The 12,924-nt window shown below is 42.3% G+C and overlaps 1 protein-coding gene across 6 annotated transcripts in view; it reads left to right on the plus strand.

The window, feature by feature from the left end:
* The window catches only part of LOC123366829 (palmitoyltransferase ZDHHC14), a 328,341-nt gene that overhangs the window by 115,139 nt on the left and 200,278 nt on the right, over positions 1-12,924 (plus strand). For 4 of the 6 annotated variants that reach the window (XM_045010630.1, XM_045010631.1, XM_045010625.1 and 1 more), the window contains exon 4: positions 9,097-9,234. The exons of 1 other annotated variant lie outside the window; for it this stretch is intronic. In XM_045010630.1, coding sequence (XP_044866565.1) covers positions 9,097-9,234 — 138 coding nt within the window. The remainder of the gene's footprint in view (positions 1-9,096; positions 9,235-12,924) is intronic. One more of the 6 variants, XM_045010626.1, reaches the window with a different exon arrangement.

Consider the following 12,924-nt stretch of genomic DNA (forward strand, 5'->3'; position numbering starts at 1 on the left):
TACATATTTATCTTACACATCACCTCTGAATTCACCCACTAGGTATAAGGAAAACCAAGTTGCTGTAACTTGCATACTAAGGAGCTGAAAGAGAGAAGTATAGCAGGAAAGCATCTAACCCAAAGGTGTAAGAAGTAACAAAGTTTAAAATGGCAATTCCTACTTTTAGCTTTACACCTTCTGGTTCCCCAGCATGCAAGTTGACTTGTGTACATCAGTGAAAAGCCACTTAGAGATGCATCGTTCAACGTGTATTATGCATTCTCTCTGAATTTGGTCCCTTAAGTATTGTGGCGTTTTCCCATTTAATAAATACCAACATATTTACTAAAGTTCTCATTCCCACCTTCTGAAACATCACTATTTTTTCAGGCACTGAGCAATTGCTACACATGAGCAAAGCTACTTCTCTAGATACTTGCTCTGATTAAGGAAAAATAGTTAAGGAATTACAAAAAACGTGTGTCTTATTTGGAAAGTGATCATAAAGTTACCTGTACATCGCATACACATTTTTATTATACCAAACGATATTTTGAGACACTTTTTTGGTCACTAGGGTTGTACTGGTGTGATATAGTCTCTTTACCCAAGGAGCTATAGTTATTAGTGCAGTATTGACTAACTTTTAGTGTTGAGGGGAGGGAGCAGAAATCCTGCAATTGATAAAGTAATTCTTTTTAATTCACAATTTTGACAACTTGCTGATCCCACTAAACGAGCAAATTTCTTTGTGTATAGGGCATGCAGGGAATGTCATGAATCCACAGAATCAGTGCTACAGACCCAGCTTTGGAATAGTCTCTAGGAGGAACCCCTAGGTGCCAGACCCACGAGGCATCTCACTTTTCCTCCAGGGTCAGCTGCATGGTTTCACCACCTCCTTAGACTGGACCTCTGGGCCTTCAGCAGTCATTCTTCACACTGTGAGGTCTGTTCAGTAAGTCCAACTGAGACAGACTCCTGACAGAGATTTTACACTCTTCAGGGATTAATGCATCTTCAGCTTCCATAAGGAGAGTCAGGGAAGTCCATATTCCTCTGGGTCATTGGTTGCTAGGCATCAATGTCCTGGCTCTTGGATTTGCCATTGTCTCCTCAGATACTCCATTGATATGGAGACTAAGGCCTAGACAGCTATGTGACATCCACACCCATGTGTTTGCACTGAGAGCAAACAGTCCCCTTCCACCCACTGGGTAACAATGCAGCAGATAGGTGAAACTGAGGCACAAACAGGCTTCATAAAAGTATTACAAAATATTCCCACTTTGTCACAGGGAGCAAGGCTAAAAAGGAAACCAATAAAGGACACAATTTCTTTCAAGGTAAGAGCTATTTCTCAGCATAAGTTGAGATCTCTCACAATTTCTCAAGGTTATCTTTTTTTACTTTGTGTGGATAGCTACACATTCTTTGTGTGTGACAGCATGACCTATTTGTAGAGCAAGCTTATGTGAGAAGGAAAGGCATTATCAAAATTGAAATGATATCTTTTTTTACTATGCACATTTTACTGAGGAGAGGAAGATCTTCATTTTGTTGCCACAGTGTTCTCACCCAGGAAAAAATGTCAGGCAGAGTTTACTCTACTCTTCCAAATATGTGATCCTTACAGGTGAAGCAGCTCTAAACTCATAGGTTCTAGAAGTCTTAATGGTGCTAGAAGTTTGGGTTGTCTGCTTGTGTTGCTAGTGCTGACTGTTTCCTCTTTTTATTCATTAACACAATAAGTGTCCTGAAGTTCAAAGCAAGGGGCTCCTAATGCAGATTCTGCAGTAATACCAGTCAGTATCAAACAAAGAGATGAGAACTCCTGGCGTTTCCAAGTGATGGGTAGGTTCTGTGGAAGGCAGCTTCTCCATTCTGTTGCAGGGCTGAGACCCCGCTACTATTACCAGTAAAAACCACCAACAATTATTTGACTCATGCTGTCTGGACAATGTATCATAAATATTGCTAACTATAAGCTTAGATGGTATCTCCTACTCCAGTGGTTCTCAAACTTCATTGCACCACAACCCCCTTCTGACAACAAAAAGTACTACATGGCCCCAGAAGGGGGGACCGACGCCTGAGCCCACCCCAGGCAGGGGGGCTGAAGCCCAAGGACTTCAGTCCGGGGTGTGGGGGGGAGGGCAAAGCTGAAGCCCTGGGAGGGATGACCTGTAAACTGAGCCCCGCCACCCAGGGCTGAAGCCGAAGCCTGAGCCCCACCACTCTAACGCCAGCCCTGACGACCTCATTAAAACAGGATCATGACCCACTTTGGCATCCCAGTCCATGGTTTGAGAACCCCTGTCCTCCTCCTTTACCTGCCACCCTATATGGAAAAGATGAATAGGACACTGAGCCAAAATTTTCAGCCAGCACTTAGCTGGCTGTGTTTTGATCAGTGGTTGGAAGGGAGATTAAATTGGGCCATACATTAGTGAACACTAAGCTAAATAGACCCTTCAACCAGCACTCCGTTGAAGCCTACAAACCTGTGATGGAGAGGAGAGTGAAATCAAAAAGCGAGGAAATATGTAAACTACAACAAAGATGGGGGATGAAAGGAGACAAATCTCAAAAGGAAAACAAATGTTACTCTGTTCAATAATCAGAGGGGTAGCCGTGTTAGTCTGGTTCTGTAAAAGCAGCAAAGAATCCTGTGGCACCTTATAGACTAACAGACGTTTTGCAGCATGAGCTTTCGTGGGTGAATACCCACTTCTTCGGATGCCAACATCTGTTCAATAAGATGTTGCTGTTTCAATTATTTGTAACTCTGGGGGATAAGGGTAACCATACAGCTAAACAAATACACATTCATAACTGAAAGATGTATGGAACAATCCCTAGATTTCTAGCCTCTATAGCCTGTTGTGATGTCACATATCATTATGTCTCTAACTGATTCCTATGAGAAGGGATGGGGCCCAATTTATTCCCTTCTTATAGTTTTACCAATATATAAACTAGCTCTCATCTGCCTATTACTGAATACCCAGATCTGAGGTACAAAATGTAGTGTTCTGCCTGAACCAATGACAGGTTTAAGGTTTGATATCTTATGACTTCAAGGCTAGAAACTGGAACTTTATACCCTTAGGAAGTGTTGATTCCCCAGCATATCAATATATGAGAGAATGAGGGTGTTTTAAAAAGGCATTCTCCAGAGATGCTGCATGAAATTTCCCTTTTTTGCAGAAAGCCACTTTTTGTAATCTAATGCTTAGGATCATGCCCTTAAAATGTTTTGTGTGTGTGTGACCAAATGCACCCCTGTGTTCCCACCCTACACACTATTTAATAATCCTTTATACAAAATATCCCCTGTGAGATATAATTTGAAAACTAATAACTCGCTGGTCAATAATATCATAGTGAAATATAAGTAGCTACATTATACATAAAATTATTCATTCCCCCATATGGTATTGATAGCACATGTTCAAACCCATGTAGCCCCGATTAAACAGGAGTGGCTAAGCAGCTCTAAAACAAAGGAATGTGTGCTTATCCCATTTTACATAAAAGTAGTAAACAAGGTTTTGAGACAGCAAGAGAGAGACAAGGCAAATCTGCATTTCAGCATACATAGGGGAGAAGAGAGAGCATGAGGGCACCTTCACCCCCAGACTCCATGGTGCCACCTTTATTGTTTGAATAAACTTTAAGGAGCAATGCTCAGAAGAATCACTTCAAAGAGGAAATGGACTATAAGAGTGAGGGGCAAAAACACCCCAGGGATCTCACTCTTTCTGTCTCACTCACTTGCTTTTTCACCTAAGATGGAGAAAGAAACCAGCCCTTTGGACTTTGAGAGCGGATGCCGACTTGAGAATTTGAATAAGGATTTTACCTTGAACCAAATCTAATTTAAGTTTGAGCACTAAACAGTGTATTATCTTTATTTCTCTTGTAACAATTTCTGACTTTAATGTCTTCTACTCACTTCAAATCTGTCTCTCAGTAGTTAATTGTCTTATTCTTTAATCAAACCTAATCCAGTGTTGTGTTTAAACTGAATTTTTTGGTAACTCTAAAGTAGCAAACTGTTGGATATTGATCCCTTAGAGGGGCAACAGACCTCTAATATCTGAACTGTCCAGGAGAGGGCTGGACAGTTCAGAATACATGTTTTTGGGGAAAATCCAGGACTGGGAGCGTGTCAGGGTCAGCTGGTGAAAGCCAGATTGTTGACTGGAGTGTTGCTGGCAGGTTGCAGCTATACACAGACATTCAGTTTGTGACCTGCATGCTGTTTAGCTGTTTGTCAGGGGCCCAGGTTGTGAACTACAGCAGCAAAACATGGTGAAGCACCCAAGGTTGCAGGGCACTTAGTGCCACAACCCCTCACTAGTCTGGATTGCACCATAGGAGGTGGTAGTAGCATAGTCAAAACAGGATTTATACATAGCTTGCTGTTTACACTCTAAGCACTGGTGTAACAGTTTTAAGTGAGTCTCAAGTACGGTGGCCAGGAAGAGTCAAAAGAAAGGTTACCATTTGTTATTTTCTGTTTGTTTATTTCAAGTAAGGGAAATAGAAATAGCAAGGCCTAATTATGAGCACCATCAAAGCCACGATAAAGCCAGAGCAGGCGAGTTTGGGAGCTACAGCAGCAAAGCATTGTGAGGCACCCCAGGTTGCAGGGCAGATGGTGACACAACCCCTCACTGGTCTGGTTGCACCCTGAATTGTGATAATTTCCATACCGTATTTTACAATTATATTTTTCTCTGTTAACTACTCAAGCATTGCATTATATACCAGTTATGTGAGGCAAAGTGCACTATAAAGTGCTTACCCATGCACAATGCCCATCACTTTGAAGCACCAGTATTCTAATGGAATTTCTAATCACTTCAGGAACCCACTGTGTGTTCCACTTCAGCAAAGAAGCCAGGAGCACCCAACGTTTTAAGCTCCTGAAATATTTATCAGTAGCTTGATAAGACTGAAGATGCTAATTCTGAATTTTTCTCATTCCCAAGTAAGTTCAGTAACTTTACCCTCAATAGCCACTCAGGAATTTGAAATAGATTTATAGCAGAAATGTGGCCCAAACAACTGTCGCACAAAACCTTGAAAAAGCTAATAAATATAGTAAACTCAGAAGTCTGTGGTGCATGCTGTTTAATTTTTTAAATCAAGATAATCCTAAATACATTCTTCAAGAAAATACTCTCATGTAGGTCTTAAACATAGAGAGACAATAAAAACAAACTGGTGTGTTTGGACAGATGTGGTTTGGTTTTTTTCCATAGAATTTGAGGACTTTCAGATTTGTAGCATGCCTTTCCTGTCTGATTACAAATAGTCAGTTAGCATATGTCAATGGAGACAGAAGTTGGGGAAAACAAAACAGGCTTTGGATAGGACGTAGTCTGAGAAAGGGAGGAGGCATAAAAGCATCTCTGTTATTTTCTGAATCTTGCACTCCATTACAATTTAAAATTTTAGAGAGACAAGGTGGGTGAGGTAATATCTTTTATTGGACCAACTTCTGTTGGAGAGCAAGCCAAGCTCCCAAGCTTACACAGAGCTCTTCTTCAGGTCTGGGAAACATACTCAGAATGTCACAGCTAAATATAAGGTGGAACATTGTTTAGCATAAGTAATTAACGCCTATTCAAGGTACCATTCAAAGTGAAGTGGCCCATTTGGGAAAAGAAGAGGAGAGGCAGGAAAACCTACCCTGGTAGATTTCCACCACCACCACAACTAGACCTGTCCATTAAACTCTCTCTGGAACACTCCCACACTAGCATCAAATTCCTAGACACATCAATTAGTTTCAGCAATGGAACTCTACAGACAACTGTGTCCAAGAAACCCACAGGTAACCACACCTACCTTCATAGATCCAGTAATCACCCCAAACACAACAAGAAATCTGTTAGCCATAGCCAAGCACTCAGATATCACAGAATATACTCCAAGGAGAAATTACAGGATATATACATTAACACGTTCAAAACCATCTTCACCAAACAAGGACACTCCACCAGAGAAGTAGATCATATGGAACGAGCCACCTAAATACAAGGAGAGAACCTGCTTCAATGCAGAAAGCCCCCTCTGATGCACACCCTTAGTTGTCTCCTACCACCCCACACAGAACCTATACAGGGTATCCTCAAACAACTACAACCTATACTTGATAGGGACCCCATTCTGAAATAAATCTTTCCTGACCCCCCCACCACTTCTGGTATTCAAACAAACCCCCAGCCTCTCCAAGCTCATCTTCAGAAACAGGCTCCCCACAGACTTGGACACACTAACTCATAGTGGCACCAGCCTCTGCCAGAACAACTGATGCAAAACCTGCAGACATATCTCTACTGCTACAATGATCAGCACCCCTCACAACACACCTTTTAAGATCTATGGGGTCCTACACATACCTATCACAACATGTGGTGTACCTAGGGTTTTATAGGGACAGTCCTGATTTTTGGGGCTTTTCCTTATATAGGCTCCTATTACCCCCCACCCCGTGTCCCGATTTTTCATACTTGCTGTCTGGTCACCCTAGGTGTACCTCATCCAATGGCCCAGGTAGCTCATGAACTTCTAGCTGGGAAAGGCTAGTCTCCATCCCCTCCCTTCCATATGCCCCAGAACCCAGAGTCCCCCCACCAGCCTCTGCCCCAAGCTGGCTAGTCCTCAAAGTCAGCCCCTCTGCCCCAGCCCTGGAGCACCGGGAGGGCGAGCATATGGCAGCCCCGGAGCCCCAAGAGGGAGAGCACACGGTGGCAACACTGCAGCCTCCCCCCGGCCCCGGAGGGCCTAGAGGGAGAGCGTGTGGTGGCGCTGCTGCAGCCGCCTCAGCCCTGGGAAGGCGGGCAGCATAGTGTGGGCAGGGCCATGCCTGGCTGTTTGGGGAGGCCCAGCCTCCACTACCCACCGCCCATGTCCAGTGCACTAAATGCCCCAATAACAACTATGTGGGTGAAACCAGAAAATCACTGGAATGCCCTGGAATGAACTCTCACAGGAAAATGATAAAAGATAAAAACACTGTATCACCTATGTTATGATAACACAAAGTGATCACATTGTATCTAACATATCAGTCCTCATCCTCAAAGGAACCTGCACAACATTTTCAAAATATGAGCCTGGGAGCTTAAATGTATAGCTTTGCTAGACACTAAAAATCATGGACTAAATAAAAACATTGGACTTATGGCTTATTACTACAATCTATAATTCTCATAGCTTCCTTTTGCCCCCTCCCCCCACACACTGCCTTTCCCCCTATGACTGGAGGGGTGTTAATGGGTCACTTCATCTCAAATGGTCCCTTGAAATGTGTAACAACTACTTATTCCAAACAGTCTAGGCTTGGGGTACGTCCAGACTACCCGCCGTATCAGCGGGTAGCGATTGATTTATCGTGGATCGATATATCGCGTCTCATCTAGATGCAATATATCGATCCCCGAACGCACTCCCCATCGACTCCAGAACTCCACCGGAGCGAGCGGCGGTAGTGGAGTCGACGTGGGAGCCGCAGATGTCGATCCTGTGCCGTGAGGGTCGGAGGTAAGTCGGAATAAGATACGTCGACTTCAGCTATGGTATTCCCGTAGCTGAAGTTGTGTATCTTACATCGACACACACCCCCAGTGTAGACCAGGCCTTGGTCTACACTACATACTTACTTCAGTATAACTACAATGCTAAGGGGTGTGAAAAATCCACACTCTTGATCAATGTAGTTATACTGACCTCAACCCCCCGAGTAGACAGCACTGTCGGTGGGAGAGCTTCTCCTGCCAACATAGCTACCACCTCTCATGGCGGTGGAGTTATTAAACCAACAGGAGAGCGCTCTCTCATCGGCTTACAGTGTCTTCACCAGTCACGCTACAGTGGCACAGGTGCACCAATGAAAATTTGTAGTGTAGGCCTGCCCTGAGTAAGTTTCCCAGGCCTGAAGAAGAGTTCTGTATAAGCTCAAAAGCTTGTCTCTTTCACCAACACATGTTGGTCCAATAAAAGATATTACCTCATCCACCTTGTCTTTCTAATGTCCTGGGACTGACACAGCTGCAACAACACTGCATACAATAAAAGTATTGTTGTCTCTCCAAAGCGAAGCTACAAAATGATTTTTCCTGACAATCTGCTTTTTATCATCACTAAATAACATATTAAAACTCTGAAATTCCACTGTACTCAAGGAAAATCTAATTCTACATGTATAGCTTTCAGAGTTACAAAGTTTTAACCTGTTGGCCTTGACAAACAGCAGCAGCACATCTCCCTAACATTCTTCAGAACTGTCACGGACTCTTATCACTATCCTTGCAAGTTAGTCTTTCCAGGCGACAGAAGAGAAGGATTTGGTTAAGTAAGGAAAGGAAAAGAATGGACTTTGAGCTGATAGTCCAAGTGGGCATTCAGACAACTACCACTTCATATCATGCCTTCACACAAAATGTCCCCGGATTATTTCTCAAAAAATAAAATAAAGGATTTAAAACACGGTAGCTAAAAAAAAAAATTGAGAAAAGCGAACCCTAACTCTTTTCCATCAAACTGTATTTCAGTTGTTTTGCCATGGAAGTTGTTTGGTGTAGAAGTGTTGGTTCTAACTGAAAAATAGCAGATCTGAGATGGAAGATATCATGAACTGAATAACAAAAGAAGGGAAAATGTTTTCTGCACCATAATTAATGGATGGGGTGGTAATGGACACAGGGCAATCTCAAATGTATAATCTAGAAATGTGGCACAAAATTATAGTGATAGGAGGACTACAGTTCTGAGTAAAAAAGAATACATTGGAGACCAAATCCAGATAATTAAACTGGTACTCTATATGTGATGATAGAAATGTGTATGCTTATTTCTCCAGTTGTGTTAAAGCATAAATTTATGTAATTTAACAGAAGACCTTCTCTGTCGTGCATTAATTTCTTAAATAATTGTAACATTGCATTAAAATACTGGGGGGGGGGTTCTAAGAAGTTCTCTGACTAGTTTGCAAATACCAATTAAATCATGATTTGTTCTACGCTATTTAGAGGGCTTTTCTCAAGTAAAGTAGCACTTTATTAATTATATTCCATTTTTTTCTACCTCTCATTTCAGAACGGTTTGATCACCATTGTCCCTGGGTAGGCAACTGTGTGGGGAAAAGAAACTACAGATTTTTTTATATGTTTATTTTATCTCTGTCCTTTCTGACAGTCTTTATATTTGCATTCGTTATCACCCACGTCATCCTTCGTAAGTATGCTGGTGAAATCAGATTATGTATATAGCCATTTGCTTGAGTTTTTATTTTTAATTTAATCTTTTGATCATGTAGAGTTTTAGGTTTGTTTTTCTACCCTTTCTCTGAAGCTTCAGAGCCCCCAGTGATATGCTGTGGTATGGCAATCTGAATTCCTATGCCAGGCTTCCTATAGTAGAGCTTAGCCTTAATGCAATTTTTAATTTTCTTTCGGTCATCTAGTGGGCAGTTTCTTTGAGGAACTGCTCATATGCTTTGCGCCCAAGATAATGTATAACACAGTGGTCCCCAACCTTTTTGGCTGGCGGGCGCCAGCCGAAGGACCACTGCGGCAGTGGAACACATGCCGAAATGCTGCCGAATTTCGGTGGCATTTCGGCGGCGACGCCTCTCGATGACGTCACTTGCCATCGACAAGCGACGTCATCGAGAGGCGTCCCCGCCGAAATTTGGGAGCGACGCCTCTCAATGACGTCACTTGTCGACGGCAAGCGGCGTCAGCGAGCGGCATCCCCGCCGAAATTCGGGAGCGATGCCTCTCGATGACGTCACTTGTCGACGGCAAGCGGCGTCAGCGAGAGGCTCCCCGCCAAAATGCCGCTGCGGCATTTCGGCGGGTGCTCTCCCGGGGGCCAGGACGCGGGCGCATGGCGCCCACGAGCACCGCGTTGGGGACCCCTGGTATAACAGATAGTTTGCTTAGACATAGACATTTGTAGACATGAATAGACATTCTTGAATGCATAGATGTTCTTGAAACATCCCTGTGTATGTGATAAGATAGTGTAAGATATATAATCATTGGTTTGATACTGGTTTTTATATTTGTATGCTGGATTGTGTTCGGAGGTATTTCTGTGGTTTTTTTCCATAATTGATAAATCCTACTAATCCCAATATATATCTCAGCTTCTCATGATTGAAAAAGTCTTTCAAACTCCTGTACATTTTAATAAGGAATTTTAAAAACTATTGGTATCTCTCATCTGTGGTAAATAAGAATAGCCACCCTTGAACTGCTGGGGATTGTTTTAGGCCACTTTCAAAATTGTGCCTTTCCTATTAGTTTTCTTTATAATAGTTAATTCCAGCTTTTGGTCTAACACATTATGCAGCTAGTTTGTTAATCACAGTGCCCACAGAAATGGTTCTACAGAAAAATCTGCCGTGTGATTTTTTTTTTAAGTTATTTGAACCCTACAAAAATGAATCTGTTTTCCTTTCTAAAAGCAAAACCTGAAGCAGCATGTGCATTTTAGAGGAAGAATGGAACGATTTTCACAAGATTCCTAAAAATGTACAATATTTAAGATCCCTTCAGATATACAGCATAGACTAGAACCAAGAGCAGTTTGAAATGTGGGGAACCTGTGGCCAAGTCTGTCCTTTCCACCAGGTCCATCAGTTCTAAATTAATATTACTTGGAATACTGTCATTAGAAAAATGGCATTCATGCTCCTAAAGAAGGAACAATTCATTATTGGAACTATTTTTACTGTTACTGTTTAAAGCTGTGAGGCTTTTATTATGTATGTGTGCACACACATAGTTAGGAAAAGTATATCTATGAGGAATTTTTTTATTCATGCTCTTATTCTGGTTTGCCATTTTTAATATATTTAATCTATTTTAAAACCTGACTTATCCAAGAGTATAAATCCTCTGCAGTTATGAGTTGATTCCCCTTTCCTTCCTGCAGACTGGGGAGCTTTTTTTGCAGAGCACACTGAGATTGCTCCAGTATTTGATCTCCAACATGGCAGGTAGCACCTTAAAGACTAAGGGATTTATTTGGGCATAAGCTTTCATGGGTGGTAAAAACAGATGCATCAGTATTTTCAGATGCATCTGAAGAAGTGAGGTTTTTTTACCCACAAAAGCTTATGCCCAAATAAATCTGTTAATCTTTAAGGTGCCACCGGACTCCTTGTTGTTTTTGTGGATACAGACTAACACGGCTACCCCCTGATACTTGACAACATGGCAGGTGAATTTACCATCACTTTACAGTGGTCGCTATTGAAAAAAATCAGTATTTACCACAGTGGTGGTAATTAGATTAAGATTGGGGCAGAGGATTTCACACTATATGCTTGAACAACACATAACACACTGTGGATGTTGCAAATATTATACAGTAAACATTAAATGCTGACTTCTGTAAAGATACCATCTGTGCAGGATTCTTGCTGTGAAGTATCATCACCCTAGCATGAGACAGCAAAACCTCCCAAAAGCTTGTTTGGTCCCGAAGGGCAGTGGTAGCAGGTAGGAGTTTGAGCAACCTCGACGCTGCTGATTGATTGCAACCCAGGTGCTTTAACCTCAGCTTTTGGATGTATCCAGTCCTTTCTTGACTGCAGTCTTCGAAGGAGCTCTCTGCAAAAGTTGTATCTAACTGTAGCCGCAACTCTTGAGCTCCCTTAGTGCCTGTCCTGCTTCAGATATTCTTTCTGTGTTTCTTTCCTTTGACAGCCAGTCTTTTTTGGTAATCCTGCAATTGTTTAACTGCTGCTTGCCAATAAGTGCTGATAGAGGAGCAGTCTCCAGTAACCTCAGTTCCCTAATCCCTGTCTTTGCATTTGGCATTGAGTGCTTCAGTGCTTCGCTTAAGCACCTCTGTGCTTTGGTGTTTTCAAAGTTTCAGTTCATTTCCTTGAGACTTTGGTCTTTGTGCAGTGATTTGGAATTCATGCAGCTTCAAAGATACTTCCCTCTGTTTCTCTTTCAGGCTGTTTCTCCACTGCCTCATCCCTTTGGCAGCAAGGGAGCACTCAACAGCTTGGCAAAAAACCTTCTTATCCAAGGACAATATCCAAGACAATGCCAGTTTGGCCGAAAGGATATGCAAGGAATAGCAGGTGACAGTTTGGCCATGTTACAATTCATGGCCACAACTTTAGCTGTAAAACTTATGGTATATGTGCACAAAAGACTATCTCTAGTATACCCTGAGAGTCCAGTGAAAGCAAGCATCTTGATTTTACATTAGATCCAGAGGACTACAGACATCCAGACCTACCTGATACTCCAGAAACAGTCTTCAACTATTAAATAGAATCTGAATCCAAAATCATCCTATCCAAATATCAGTGACCTCTGATGTTTTCACCCAGGGATGGGGACCCTATACAGGAACTTGAACTCTCTAAGAGCAACAACTGCACATCAAGGGAGATTCTGAATTCGATGAAGATCTTCAGAGATTTGATATCTCTCATGATGATCCTGATTCAAATGGCAAATCAGGCTACTATGTTTTATATAAACAAACAAGTCAGCATAAGGTTATCTCTCCAGAAGCCCTTCCAATGAGGGAGAGGGCTCTGTGACCCAAGAAATTCCTTAGTAGATACGTTACAGCCTCACAAGTGGTCCCCTGGATCAGGAAGTAGTGAATCAGATTTTTCATCACAGTGGGACACTAAATGTCATTCCCTTCACCATTCACCCCAATGAGAAACCACTCATCTTTTACTCAAGACACTGAGAAGGCACTACATTAACAAAAGATACTTATTTTTCCATCCACTGAGGAAGGAGGTTCCTGTATGCCTTTCCACAAGTCTGGCCAAATCCAGATGAGATAAATACTTGATCCTAATAGCTTCATACTAGCACAGTAAGGTTCTCTTATCTTTTGCAGATGGCCAAGGCCGGTCCCACCAGGATCAGAGTCCTA

The sequence above is a fragment of the Mauremys mutica genome, chromosome 3, assembly GCF_020497125.1.
Source record: "Mauremys mutica isolate MM-2020 ecotype Southern chromosome 3, ASM2049712v1, whole genome shotgun sequence".
In the NCBI taxonomy this organism is placed as follows: Eukaryota; Metazoa; Chordata; order Testudines; family Geoemydidae; genus Mauremys; species Mauremys mutica.